The following is a 16,272-nucleotide window of genomic DNA, read 5'->3' as shown; positions in this document are numbered from 1 at the left end:
CTGTAAGAAATAAAAAACATATCATTGGAGGTGTTTGATTAGCAGGATGAAGACAGTTGCATGATGATATAAAAGGACTAGAGCGAACACAGAAACACTTATGAATCCTCAACGATAAAAACACCTAACTCGTAGTGCGTATCATCTCTTTACTACAAGATACAATCAGAATCAAAATATAGAAATAATTTGCACGTTGTATGGTAGAATATTGTTGAAGATAAATAAAATGAACATGACAAAACACTTTGACAATGTTTGGAGCTTATCAAGCTCTTCTTCCTGGTAATTCCCTATTAACAGAAGAAGAAATATTTGAACTGTGTACATGATAGTATCAGTACGGATCTACTCCAAGAGCCCAGCATATGATCATTCAGATATCTTTAATGTTTCAAGCCACTCATTGACATCTCAATGAACAATTTACATCAATTAAACATACAGTAAACACATAAGTCAAGCTATATTTTTTACTTCTACACATTTTCACTAAACGGGGGATAACAAATAAATGAGTAAAAAATGAAGGGAGAAATGATTAACCGATGTTAAACTATTCGCAATCACACTCATATACATTTATATGTGCCTCGAAAGTTGTAAGAGCAGGTTAATGGCACTCCTCGCCTTTCGTGTAAACATCGACCTCTAAATCACATAGGCAATGCACAGATCACCAAAATATGATGTGACATAGACGGAGGTATAGTCATCCGTGGGTAGGAGATACACATACATGTCCACCCAACTCTACATATTCATTCAGGACTACTAAGACAGAAATCAAGATATATATATATATATAAATAATATTAGAGGATCATGAATACAAATATACACCAAACAGTGAATATAGACTGAGTAACGAATAATAAATTTAGATCATGTTTACAATATATGCAATTTAGAAATAAAGCTATCATCAAAGTAGTAACCAGCGCAGGCTTTATTCAAGGTTTACATCAAAACAAGGCTAATAGATCTCGGTGGTCGATCGAAATAAACGTCAGATCAGGTACAACTAACGCCTTGCATGGATGGCTCGCTGTTCGTTCGAATCGTCCATGAAAAGAGTAAAAATAGTGAGACATGAGAAACGATACACTCATTTATAATTATTATCATAATAATTCAATATGATCAGCATGTGATAGTTTCAAAATCTAATAGTCACCAAGGCAAGCAATCGTTCGTAAACTTTTAGGTCTCGATTGCATAACTTTTGTAGAGAGAAATACAGACGCTTATAGTCACTATTAATTGTGATAATGACGAAATTTTAATTAAGATCTATTTTATCCTTAGGATATTTTATGGGCAATAGTTATATTTGAATTCGGTTTTCTTCACTTATTTATGTTGATATCATTAACAAAAAAATCATAATACCAGCAAATATTATATAAATACGAATACATATAATCATACTATAGGTATCTCCATAGAGATCAACCCCGGGTCAAAAGGTAAACCAGACCCACGTCATTGTGTGTATGCACCAAACTCTATACAACCTCGACCATAAACGTGATTCTATATAGACGATGTAACAGGCATCCGTATGTAGGAGAAACACACATAGCATCCTCGTAATTGCTTCTGATCTCTACACAGGCATTCTGTACTGCTGAGGTAGAAATCAACATATATAAATAATTACGGAGAATTATTATAGAAACACAGTGAACAGAACGTGAAGTGCTATTCTAAGATAATAATACATATATATATATATATATATATATATATATATATATATATATATATATATATATATATATATATATATATATCTATATATATATATATAAGATGTAATGATCTCTACATGCCAGCATCTCACATACAGAATTAGTTTACGTTCTCATTTCTTCTACTTTGATTCCTTCTTTGAATCTAAAGTTGTATTACCCATCAATATATAGTACATTAGTATGTACGTATGCATGCATATATGTATGTATGTATGTATGTATGTATGTATGTATGTATGTATGTATGTATGTATGTATGTATTCATTTATGTATCAATGTATGCATGTATATATGTATGTGTGTTCAAAGTTTGATGTTCGCTTCATCAGATTCGACATTACCACAGGCTATGTATATTGCAAATATTCTAAATTACATCACAGCTGATGGAGAATTGAATAACATGTATTAATATATATTGTATGGTCCTAATAGGTTATATAAAAACATAATTCCCCTTATTTTTGAAGATGGAAGCTTTACATTCTGAATTGAACAAGCAGCCAATGTTCCTCTCTCGACTGCAATCAAACATAGGTGAACTTTGGCTAGAGCATCATTGAACCAAAAACATTAACGGTAATTAAAACGTAGGGAAGATCCTCAAAAATAATGTTATCATTTTACTATTGGACAATACTGTGTTTGTCTGGTGTGGGCTTGGAACAGCGTCACTCGTAGGTTTATGGTAATTGTTCTAGACAGTCCACTACCCTAACAAAACTAAATCAAAGTATGACGTTTTGTAAACATCTGATTGACCTCCTTTACTGTTCATTGCATAAGTGAGCGTATATTTCCAATCCTGACCAACATCAAAACAAAGTGGATTGGGGTCAATGGTCACATCTCGATTGATAAATAACTATACGTCAATAGCGTGTCCTTTTGAACTTTAAAATATGAGTTCATTTACGTCGGATTTGGCCTTTACAAACGGAAGCAACTCAGAGCCAGGTATCAGTTGATGCAGAACGTTCCTTTCTTCAATAATGGTTCAAACAGAGAGTGGTAATATTCGTCAGCTGAGGAAAGGTAAACTTCAGATTGCTATAGCAATAATGCAGCATTTTGCTCCTTTCAAGGTGTATGTAACTAATAGTAAAAATGCAATCTTTGTTAATCATGATCTCGCCTAATGGTGATTTCATGCTAGAAATTAAACATCTTGTGAGTTACCTTTCATTTCATATGATAGTAATCTGAAAAGAACATTGTAACATTCAAAACTGTAATCAATATTAGTTTCTTCTCGTCTGAATTTGATATAGAATCAACAAACACGAATATTCCATTTAAATATTACAGCTTAAATTCAAAACGTATATAAATGTTTAATTTGTAATGTTATTTATTTTGGCAGCATTTGAAAGAGCAGATTCAGAAGAAGTTAAGTAAATAAATTATATGTGTGCTCAATTTTAATTACAGTATGTCAGTCTCAACTACAGTATGCCGATACATTCTTAAAGTAATGATCATATATTTTGTCTGTTAAGGCTGTTGTTTGACGGACAGGTCAGTAATGCCTCTGATGTCTATGTTGGTACTGCTGATGGGTATCCAAAATACATTTGCCTGCCATTGCGATGAGATCGATTGGAAATATCTTATGTGCCCTCAAGTGGATACAACAAATTTGTTACATTCCATGAAAAGAAAGTAGAATTCACGGTTTTACGTAAATGTCAAAAAGCAATAGGAATAAAAATACTTTTAACGATGAACATGATTTTGATGGTTGTAGTCGTCAATCCACGTAACCTCTGTCTGCATTTGTTGACTCGTAGATTGAGAGAAATCATCTGCCTTAATGAGAATACAACAGGTTAGTTAAAAATACATTCACTTTTGGGAGTTACGTTATTACGCAAATTAGAACAGGAAAACGAAGATAATAATTTTGATGATAGTTATAATGTCGCTGGTGATAGTCGCCGTATAGAATCAGATAATATTCATTTTCTTCTTTCGCCATTTTCCCTAGTTATACTATCACCACTATCACAAATAGGTATACGGCTATTTCAGTGCATAAAATACCAAAAATAGAATATCAGGACCGCTAATTTTCCTTCTTCTCGTCCTCCTCCATCATACTACTACTACTACGGCTACTACTACTATGGCTACAATTATAACAATTTCGTTTTCATATATGGACTATTTACCACGACTAGTTTAAAGAATAACCCACGTCTTTTAAATCATTACATGTTTTTATATGAATTTCCCTTCAAATCAGCGAATCGTACTCATGTAGCCACTACATAAGTACGTAATGTGAGCCATTGCTTTGAAATGTGTATCCACTAAGCAAGGATTTCACCCAAAATGTTGGTCTTCGGTAAAGGTATGGAACAAATAGTCACATGAAAAAGTAGTGCCAACTATTTGTCATATAAATATGTTAAAGGAGTATGTTGTTCGAGACGTTTCTATGAATCATACAAAAATGTTAGTTTTTCCTATCCTACAAAATCACAACGACGTACAACCGGAATGTAATGACTTTGGTTGAAGTAGTCTTAATAATTATCAAATAATAGAGAATCTGGACAATAAACGTTAACATCTACAACCACTGGCAAAAAATGCGTAAAAGAAGCTACTATTTGAGCACTTGTTTCCATATGTTCCAACTCGAACAAACAAAGCCTACCATGATGTCGAAATTGTAGATTATAAATCCTGTCAAACAACACTATTAAAAGACAAATAATATCAAGCACTAACGGTTGAGGAAGGAAGTTGAATATTTGGTGGGAAAAGACTTTATTGAAATAAGCAACATTAACAAGTCCGCCGCATTGTCTTGTGCTGGAACCATATAATGTTCTCTGTATGTGCAAAAACTACAGAAACTTGAACCGTCACCAAAACAGACTCATTTAACAGCCCGAGAATTGAAGACCGTAATGACAATTGGAAATGCAAAATATCTCACCATGTTTGACCTATTAAAGGGATTCTGGCAGACCCCACATAAGGATATTGTTAAAAAACAATCTGCTTTTGAGGCACAGTGTGGACTATGTTTATAAAAAGTGTTGTCATTTGGCACGAAAAATTATCCTCCTACTTTCCACCGTTTAATGAGCATGGTAACGTTTTGTATTGATTGTTGTGATGAATATATTGACGATGTCATTATTTACAGCGATTCATCAAACGTTCACATGGAAGTTATCAGGTAGCTCTTCGTTTACTTGAGCGAGGCAAATTTGACAATTAGTATAAGTAACATTGAATTTGTGTCACATTTTGCGACATAATATGGGACACGATTAAGTTAAGATAGTTGAAACTAAAGTTAAATCGATCTTTGAATTCGCTTTGCCTATCATTAAAATAAAAAGAACTCATTTGATATTTGGGTAACATAATTACACGCTTTTGTCTTTAAGTAGGTAAATCCTGGTGTTTGCCTTCGTCCAATTAAATTAACATCCAACTAAAGACAAAAATGAATAGCGCTGCCTAAACATTTGTTGACTAATTGTCGGATTTATTATATCATAAGACAAGCACATGACGAATGACTTACTAAAAGTCACCAAGACTATTTTGACAGGCAAATGAAGATGGGAAAAACCTATTCCTTCCCATCTTCCTCTTCATTCTTTACGTTTGCTGCAGAAATAATTGTTTTCACCATCGCTCGAATTGTAAATCATTCTTATTAGCAACGCAATTCGACTTGAACTGGGTGTTATTGACATTGGGCAAAGTGATGAACGTAATCAAGTACAAAAGTACAACATTATCCGCATTATAGGATGATTCTACGGAAATAGTCAGACCTACAGCCTTAATCAGACACGAACCTATGGATTACGAACCATGCCAATCACTAACGTACATAGTATAACTTCATGTTATATCTTACCTGCATCTTACGAAAATGTGTTTACAGAACTTACACAATATCTTTCATTCCTGCCAAAGTATGATGTAAGTGCTCAAAAAAGAATATAACTCGACAGTCTTTCACAATGTTGCAGAACCATAACTGTATTAACTTATTTTGACAACGTGAGAATATGCACTTTCAGACTATTCCACAAACTCATGAAGAGTCTTATTGACACAGCTCCAGTTCAACACCTTTAAAATGTATTATCGTTGGTTCATTTTTCATAAGAAAAACATTATTTGCCGCTGTAAGTAGAAAGTCTGTTAAATTATCCGAATTTACGACCTGTTTGAAAATTCAAAAGCAAAACAACTTATCACAATATAATTTTATGAAATTTCAAAGCGTGCAATCAGTATGAAAAACTCATTTTACTTAAACTATACAGTAAAGGACAAGCATCTTCCGAACGTTGTTAGTGTTAACATAGCAGCTGATACTTGACATCAAGTGCAGAGAAAAGTGGAGGTGGCGTAATAGCACGATCACAACAAACGAAATAAAGATGAGAAAGCCACCAAAAGGTATCATACCCTTATTTAATTTCGAGAAATATCAATAAAATTATAAACAGGAAATACTTAAAGCATTAGTCATTTAGTTTTGGAAAAGGAATTTGGTCTGTTTCGAGTCTGTATTACTTTAATTTCCTTAATGTTAATATTAGTTACTAAACAATTAGACACTATAGTAGGGTTTACCATCATAAATAAACGATATAACGTTGAGTAAGCCATTTGAAAACAGGAGAGAATCTGTTTAAAATAAACCAAACAACACTCTCCTACATCACACATTAATAGGTTTGTCCCAAAAATGCGTGACCTCTGTAGATTCTGGATGATTCGTCAATGAACTATCATGAGCGGTTTATATCAACATCTCTTCGCTTCTCGCCTACGCACCTAACTCACGCCGCAGACTATAATTATCAAATATCAATGTTTAGTCCGCGATCAAGATTAGTTTGAAAAATACTACAAGAACGTCATTTGTGACGAAATAAAATGGTGCCAAAAGTAAACTTCTTAAAATAATAATGTAGCGTGCTTGCCACAATTTAGCCTAAATGCTATATATTCTCTTCGATCTTACCGGTTTGTTTAAAGAAATATGCGATACACCTCAACAGACCTGAATATAAAGTTACCAGTGCCATTTCAAAACAACAATATTATTGTGATTACATTTTGTTTTAAATGAGTTGGGGCATTGTTCTATTTACCTATTGAGGGTATTCATTTTTTACTCGGCAATGTCCTAGCTGGAGATTAGTATGCGGTTAAGCCAACTAACAAACCTTGTTTAGAACAGAAAGTCGACCGTATTGAAAACAAAATCCCTGATTTATACACAGTCTGTGAAGTTGATGCAGTTATTAGAGCTATAGCAAAGAAGGCACTTGAGAATCATGTTGATCGGGAATTGGTTTCCTTTAGCTGATACTATTATGGGTCAGGCTTTTGGATGGTTTCACTTTCGTTCCCTCTTTGGATCAATAAAAAAGAAATCATCACAGTGATCCTCTATTAACTAATTATCATCTTTATTCTAGTGATGGTGAGATAAAAAATCACATGTCGTCAAACAGAAAATTCCTGAATCTTATGAATATTCAGAAGGCTATTAGCTAACTGAAGTCACATAACTACCTATTTGGTTTTGTTTTGTGTGTGTGTGTTATAAACGGGGTCTTTATGCAAAAATGTAGACAATCAGATATACCCGCTGTTGAAAAATGTTCCTTGAGCTATAACATTGTAGCTCAACAGTCAGATTCACAGGCTCTGTACTATGGTCAAATAGTTGGATAGAAAATACGTCGACATTGCTAACTGGGTGCTCGGAGCTTTGAAATATATCTTCCACTAAATCTAACTTCCAACAAAATAGAGCCTAGGTGGGACTTCTGTAATATTTTGGTAAAATATTGAGAAAACCCCACCAAAAATATATGCTTCGCAATAGCCTCTGGCCCATGATACATTGCCATACATCTTGCGGTACAAAAATAGTGTATATTGTGTAGGTAATGAAGTTGTATACTTTAGGGTCTATGGGACATCTATGTTAAGAAAGGGGGGTTGTACCCATGGAGTTTATTGGAATTTATCGTGAGTGGGATATTATAGGGTAAAGGGAAATACCAGTCAAAAACATCGTTGGTCTGTAACGGGTAAGAGGTAATTTAATATGGGGAATATTGGGACAATATAAGGTCAAAAAGTGGGTAAACGAACAAGAAAAATTGAATGTATTTTACCTGTATAGGGACATGGGAAATTCATCATAGGTATGTAGAGTGACAAAGGATTGAGACTGTCCAGGGACAATGGAAATATAACATTGGCAAAACCCTTAGGGCTTTCTAGGGACAATGGGAATTTAACATAGGTTGGTTTGTATGGGACAATAAGAATGCAACAGGTGGGATGACGTCACAGTACTGAACATTGGCAAAAATGTACGCCATACATTATATAAAGTTCCATTTCCCGTTCCGCTAGGCGATGTTTCTCATTTTTGTATGAACGGTACGGGTTTCCGCCACGTCAAGCCTTGTAGCATTTCACAGCGTTATAGGAAAATGGAACAGATGTGGTGATATCCTGATACTGGATCTGGACACAATGTTGCAATAATGTGGCAAATGGCTGACCTCAGTTGGAGCAAACAGGGATAGTAGGGGGAAAAACGTTATGTCCCTCCCCGCCAAGCGGGTAACTTAAACTAGTTCGGCGGTGAAACTATACGAATTAAAAAATACTTGGCGGGTAGGGACTTAAAACTTGATAGTACGCATTTCGATGCGGGATCTAACTTTCGCTCAGGACTGCAACAAGCACAAACATCGCCTGGTGGACCGGGGCATACCACTAGATATACAGAAACGAATACACAAACAAACGAGATAAGGAAAACATTCCTTACAATAACTTTACATACTATCTACTATCCACATAGAATGAAAGAAAATTACACCATATCTAGTATTCACAAAAGGTAACAAAGTAACCCAGTATATACTATTAACAACAAAATCTCCTATCCACAGAGAAGGGAAGATTAGGATTAGGGAATTTTTTTTGAATAAGAATTACAGTGTGTGAATTCCTTGAACATCTTAAATTACACTTTCAATTTCTCATTAATCGGGAAACTGTCCATGGGTATTTCAAATGAAGATTCTAATGTGTGTATGTGCTACCGTACTAACATATTGAAACAATCACAGTTCTAAATCGAACTGTTTTTGCTTGAATGTAATCCAGTGAATGCTGAATAACACTAAAGTCCTTGAAAGTTTCCTATAATACAATATAATTATTTAGATATTCAAGAACTCAATAAAATCAAGTTATTCGAAAAGTACTGACTGTATAAATCAAAATAAATTCCACTCTGCTAATACAACTTAACTTTCTTATAAATAAGTCACGATTTCTTCTAAGCGAATCTAATTATACTGGCATATACTGAATAACGAATACGGGGTGCTGTCGCAGAATAGAAACCGAGTGGGCTTTTGGACTAAATGAATAAGACAAACACAATGTGAGAAAGATGGAAATTTATGACTGAATTAATAAAGAAAAATATATGACGTAAAAATACAATGATTCTCACGCTCTCAACATACGATTTACTCAAATCACTCTACACAACATTCACACATCGAAAATAAACCAAAAATATTACATCAATATGAAGTACAGATCCAAAAAACCTCATGGACTGCAGATACGCTTCAAACAGTAGTTCACATTATAAGAGAGATTCACATAATCTCGAATATGAATTCTATTAAGATTCAAAATAATCTTATGAACACAACTAAGATTCAAAATAATATTATAGATATAAAAAGGCAATGGAACAACAATTGATCCAAACGTATGCTTCATGACCGCTTGTACAGTCGCACGATTCCTTGGGTTGACCCACACTCTTATTGGAAACTCCAGATAGCTCTAAACAACTTTAGACAGCTTCAGACAGCTCTAGTCATATTCACAGTCACATTGAAAATCACACTTCACAGCGACAGACACAATCACAGCGACAGTCACAATCAGATACAAAAAAACCAGATTGGTCATAATAATAGTTTCTGTATAATCTCTAGATATGTGATAATACTTTAACCTCTAACAGGGACTTGTAATTCAAAGTTCAAATCTGCGTTTTAATAAATGCATTATTACGCGATAAGACATTACAAACCGAATAAGCTTCGCATATCAAATGAAAAAGTATATTTAACATTTACCCCTATGGCTGGAGAACATCGGAGAGCGTACACGCCTTGATGTGATCCAAAACGACCAGTGTCAGTTTAGAAATCGATCTTACTTAAATCCATAGGAGAGTGAATACACGTCAGCGTCGAATACCCGTGCATATCATGTTAGCAATGTTGCCTCGTCACAAGTAATCTCTGGCTAGTTACATGTTAATACAGTCACTTACCTGGAAAAGCACATATTCACCCTAGATAACGTTGTACGCATGTACAATTATAAATAGTCGAATAGTTCTAAGGCAAAACCAAGTTATTTCTTTGCCTAATTCTGTGACAGGTGCTTTAAATACATTATAGAGTCACCTGATGCGAATCAAATAAACAAATATCGGAATCACAAAAAGATTCCCGAACAATTAAGTCATTATTCCCTTTCAAAATATATTGGTTCTCGACAATACTATTTTTATTTATTATCCAATCAGCGGCTAGGGCGCTCGTGATAAATACGTGGCACTTGCTAGATATGGTTGTTTACTTGATCCAGGTAATCGGCCTTGACTCAAAATGAGAATTCTACACGTATTGTACATGCACTTTTAGATAGTACGGAATGAAATAACTTGAAATAAAAATGTTCCAAATCTCAATGTTTTATAATAAAACTATAAATTTAATAGATAATACAAATATCCGTGACACTAGGGAGAGAAAGAGTAATGACGGGAACGATACAAGGAAAAGAAGAAGAAAATGAAATAGCCAAAATATGCAAATATAGATCTGAATAACACGGATTATGGCATAAATGCTTCTTATATGGAAAAAAGTGGTTCCCAAAGTGATTTGACGACTGTAGCGATATATTCTTTCTCTCACTCGAATATTTCAGTATCTTATTATTATGACATGCATAATAAATAATGTTGTCCATACCATAACTTGCCCCGGTTTCATTGCTGTAATCTTTACGGGAAGCTTAATTGTCTTAACAAAGCGCACTGGCAGACAATTGTCTTTCGATAGGTACTGACGCAGATGCTGGTAAAGTAGCCCTAGAAAATGAAAGTTTGAATTACTTATATTAAGCGCGTAGCGACAAATGAACTTGAGACAAGTGAAACACCGCAAAAAATTTGCATTAAACCTTTATAATTTGTAGATATTTTTTATTTTTTAGTCCTTTCGGCAACATTTGATCAAGACCAGTTAATTCTAACCGTAACCGAACCATTTATACAGGGACGTCGTCGGGGGTGGGGTGGGGGATTTGCCCCCCCCCCACTAAATTTGCATGTGATGTAGCCTATATACGAATATTAACAAGCCCATCACGTTTTGCCCCCTCCCACCTTAAACAAAGTTGACTAGAAAACATTTTTGCACACTGTTCACATTTAAACTGCATGTTATCAATATTATAACTTCTCCACGTGCAACGCTTTGATCTATTAGGGAAGGTCAATGATCGTAACAAAGTGTACTGGCTATTAATTGTCTTTTGAAATTAGATTAGCTCTTGCAAGGGCTTGCATGGATGACTGGTATAGGAAATATAAAATGCAGTTCTTGCATTTAAAACACTGCCATTGATAGAAGTTTTGATTTGGAATACTTCAGTTCGATGTTCCTGATTTATCTGCTGAAAATCTGCCACAGGACGTCAACGGGCAACACATTATCCTATATATGGCCTATGACAACACGGAGCCTGTTCAAACACTGAGAAGTTTATTTATTTAATAATATTTCAATAAAAGAGACAGGAGTTTGTGTTTATTAACTGTCCGTTCTAACGTAACTGGAAATAATAATAATAATAATAATAATAATAATAATAATAATATTGTAATGGCAATACACATCTGGCTAGTTTATTATCATTTCAGTATGAGTTGAAATTTCTTTTAGTAATGATAACGTAGTCAAATAACGATACAAAGGTATGTTTTCATTCTCACCTGTTATCTAAATATGTATTATTATTGTTATTATTATTATTGTAATTGTTGTTGTTCTTGTTCTTGTTGATGTTGTTCTTGTTGCTTTTGTTGTTATTGTTGTTCGGATATATAGTCAATGTATGTTGTATTTTGTCAAAATTTTGTTTTGAAGATGCCGTATTGATTTTAAGCATATCAAAATACCAATGTACAAAGATCAGGCATAATGAAACCACAATGTCGTACAATTGTCAACCCCATAATAGACATGGAGTAAAATTAATACATTTAAAAAAAGTATTACCTATATTTTGATAAGATTAAATTGTAATCTGTTTTGAATACGTGTAGATGCAACGTGTACAAGATTTTATAAGTATTATTTGTATCTGTGTACAACGCTGTAATTTATTTTTCGAATAAATAATGTTTTGTGTAAAAATATAAATAAGTTTTAATTAGTGAACGATTTGACTGTGAGTTGGACAGATTTGATTTAGTTTTGTTTCAACTTGAATACACTTTTGCCGGGGCCCCGAGGGGCTGATTGGTCTAAAGCAATCTCCATTACGGGTCACAGCCATCTCACCTCTGTCTGCGTGGGTTCGAGTCTCGGATTCTGCCAATGTGGGTATGTGAGAAAGCTTGCCAGTAGCTTCTCGTGGGTCGGTGTTATTTTTCCGGGGTTTTCCCGGGTGCTTCCTCCACGATTAACCGATTCGGCCCCGATCCCGTCTGTTGGCGTGATGAGGCTGTACCCTATTTCCGAGCTCTGTAGCATCAAGGTTGTTTAAGATACAAAAAGGTGGGTGGTATTTTTTTTTAAAAAGCAGATAGATATAACTTTAAAATGATACCAAATAATCTGGAAGTTCTAATTGCACTATTTTTTGGACCCGATTTTTTAAACCCAAAATTCGCTGGAGGTCGGATTGCGATTTTTTTCCGGATTTTAGACCTTTTGGCCTCATATCTAAGGCAGACCGGTCTTAACTGCACAAAGACAGGAGATTCTTTGCAAAAACTAAGATAATGTGGCCATTTGGAATACATTGTGGTCTCCATCCGAAAATGATGAGTGCAGTAAAAACAAAACAAAAAAAAAAAAAAAAAAAAAAAAAAAACACCCTTCTGCTCATGCGCAAACAAAATAACCAATGCAAAATGATGTTTCTAATACAAGTCTGATAATAGAAACCCATTTGTTTGTACCCCACTAACGATTTAAATAATGGAAACCTTTAATGTGATAAAAAGTGCAAGGAACTTATTCAAGTCATTCATTGATTTATAATTTCTTACCTGACTCTGAGTAGAGTGGCCCTAACACCGTCATATTTTGCGCGTTTCATGCTTAACGGAAGTTTTCAGTGCAATAACGGACATTCTCTGATACATTTCCAGTTTCTGGACAAGTCCATTTTAAGCAAAGGGGTGTATCACGACTACTGATGTACTTACTCGTCTGCTTCCGATATTTACAATGTCGAATCAAGCAATGAAAATGACAACTACGCTTTTCATGTGGATTTAGCAAGGGGCTTAATTTCTATGTTCAGGTTTGCAGAGGGATATAATTCCAAACTCTCAACGTTATGTAATTTACGCAATTATTCAGCATTTGCCGAACAGGATGAACTACGTCATTATGTTGTGTGATGGAAATAAACTAGCCTATAGTGTACGCAATATGGCGCCGAGTTGGTATGGAAAGTCCGTTAAGGATGAAATGATGAAGGGAATCCAGCTTATGCCGTTCTGTTCATAGTCAGGTTAGAAATTATAAATCAATGATTCAATTGACTTAGTTCTGTGCACTTTTTATCACATTAAACTTCTCATTTTTGAAATCGGTAGCGGGGTACAAACAAACGGGTTTGTGTTATCAGACAATAGGCATTAGTCTCATGGAAAATCTGTTGAAAGCCGATGTATAACAGTGTATTCAGAAATAGCCCCCCCCCCCGCATGTCTCCATGTCTTTCCTACGCACATTTCAGGTGAAAACGACAAAAACCTCTAGGGCTGAATGAGTTAATACTGGCCGCCATGTATCGTGTGCTGAAAAGTGGCATTAAACCCTACAACAACAACACTTTTGCCTTGGGTACGTTTTGGCTTGAATACGTTGTAACTTGAGTACGTTTTGTTTTGGGTACGTTTTGTCTTGGGTACGTTTTCCATACGCTTAGACATTTACCTTGACGTTCTGATGTTGTCTTGCACTATTGAATATAAATTAATAATGGAACATAGAGAAATAACGCAATCTTCAAACTTACCCAAAGAAAACTCAAAAAGAAATTACACTACTTGTGAGGTGTGCCAAAAGAGAGTTCGGGATTATAAGAGTCATAAAAAGATACACCTTAGCAGAGAGCCGCACAAATGTGAAGTTTGTAACAAAGTCTTTCTGAACAAGAGATATTTTGCCACACACAGAACAAATCACTTCAAAACAAGTCACTTGGGCATAAAAGTACTAGCGTGCGAAATCTGTAACAAAAAAAATTCATCCCAGGTCGTACGGAATTCATATGAGAATACATTCTGGGGAAAAACCTTACAAATGTGACATGTGTGGGAAATCATTCTCTGGTCACTCTAGTGTAAAGAAACACATCATATTTGTACATTTAGATGAAAACACATGCAAATGTGGAACATGTGGAAAGGTTTTCAATGATCCATATCACCTACAAAGGCATATCGATTATAAACATGCCACAGACAAATTACACAAATGTGAACAGTGTGCAAAAATGTTTTCTAGTCAATTTCTTCTTCGAAATCATGTTGCTTTACATGAAAAACCATACCAATGTGACTCGTGTGGGAAACAGTTTCCGTCTATTTCACAACTTAATATGCATGGACAAAGGGCCCATAGACAAACAAATGAAAATGCATACAAATGTGAAGATTGTTGTAAAGTGTTTCCACACAGCTTTTCGTTGAAGAGTCATTTGAAGATATATACAGGTGAAAAGCCCTTTAAATGCCTTGTGTGTGGAAAATCTTTCCGTTTGATGACCGCATTACAAGGCCATAAGAAAGTCCATACGGGAGAAAAACCGTACAAATGTGAAATTTGTGGAAAGGCGTTCAGTCGGAAGGATAACCTCCTTCATAAACACATGAAAATACATACAGGGGAGAAACCCTTTGTTTGTCCAGTTTGTCAGAAATATTTTAACCGAAGTGAAAATTTAAAGAAACACTTGAAACTCCATGACAAGAAAGACAACACTTAGTAGACCACGGTTTTGTTCAAGAAAGAACATTTTGGAAGCTGCATTTCAGCTCATGAGCAAATGCATAAATTCAGAGAATTGTGTTATAAACAATGGCTTTACATCTGAAGATTAAATATCTTATTTTGTATACAGTGTTTGGTCTAATGACACTTAATTATATATATATATATATATATATATATATATATATATATATATATATATATATATATATAAATAGTTGTCCCCCTCTTATATGGCCACTCCTTCTGCACCAGGAATGTAGCTGTATAGGACAGGTGGCCTTTCCAGAGGGGTGCTATATTTGTGACCAGTATGTGTTTGTAGTAAGAAAGCCACAAAATAACTTCAAAGTATTTAAAAGCAGCATTAATTATTTAAGGCTTTTCTTGTCTTAAGAACTGACTTATTTCAAGTTAATATTAATAGCTCTTATTCTTAAGTGTGAAATGAGGGTAGGGTAAAGTTGACGTGCATGGCAAAGCCATTCAGAAACGTCATTTAAATTTTGGTACATTCATTGCTTATCATTTAAAATTAAATTCTCTTTCCATTTATTCCATTTTCCCACTGCCACAGAATAGTCTCCTAATCTGTTAGTGTTCAATATTTCAGCCTTCCCAACACAGAATTTTTTGGCAAGAACTCTTGAGCTCTCCCCATTGTTGTCCAGTTGAACAATATTTACCGTTTCTTCTGAACTATTAATTCTCCATTTATGTGATGACATGATAAAGTTTTGTAATTATTTATTCCTATGTTGCTAATTGTTCAGTAGTACAATTTAACTATGCGGACAAAACTTTTGTAAAGTCGATAAAATGCCTTGTTTTTGAAGTAATTTATGCATGTACTGTCATGCAATTTTATGATCTTGAAAATAAAATATGGTTGTAACCGTCAAAGAAAAATCCTCAACCATTGTATGAAGCCCAAAACACTTATCACAGCCAGCTCTTCTTTCAGTAATAGGTGTGATAGGACTGTAAATGTTTAGGGATATGATATTTCAGATATGGTGTGATAGGACTGTGTAAATGTTTAGTAGTATGCATTTTCAGACATGGTAAGATAGAACTGTGTAATTGTCACCTTTTATTCATGATAAAAAGCGGTAAGCCATCGGATCCATGCTTTGAAAAGTTTTGTGAGTAT

The 16,272-nt window shown here is 34.6% G+C and overlaps 1 protein-coding gene across 1 annotated transcript in view; it reads left to right on the top strand.

Moving 5' to 3' along the window:
• The window catches only part of LOC149787259 (uncharacterized), a 45,631-nt gene extending 29,633 nt beyond the window's left edge, over nt 1–15,998 (top strand). Inside the window, exon 2 of the mRNA XM_089976080.1 lies at nt 14,347–15,998. Coding sequence (XP_089832206.1) covers nt 14,347–15,114 — 768 coding nt within the window. The 3' untranslated portion in view covers nt 15,115–15,998. The remainder of the gene's footprint in view (nt 1–14,346) is intronic.
• The last annotated feature ends 274 nt before the right edge of the window (nt 15,999–16,272 follow it).

The sequence above is a fragment of the Sinohyriopsis cumingii genome, chromosome 12, assembly GCF_028554795.1.
Source record: "Sinohyriopsis cumingii isolate HCF-2022 chromosome 12, ASM2855479v2, whole genome shotgun sequence".
Taxonomy (NCBI): Eukaryota; Metazoa; Mollusca; class Bivalvia; order Unionida; family Unionidae; genus Sinohyriopsis; species Sinohyriopsis cumingii.
The sequence above is the reverse complement of the archived record's forward strand: the minus strand, read 5'-3'. Positions and strand labels throughout refer to the sequence as shown.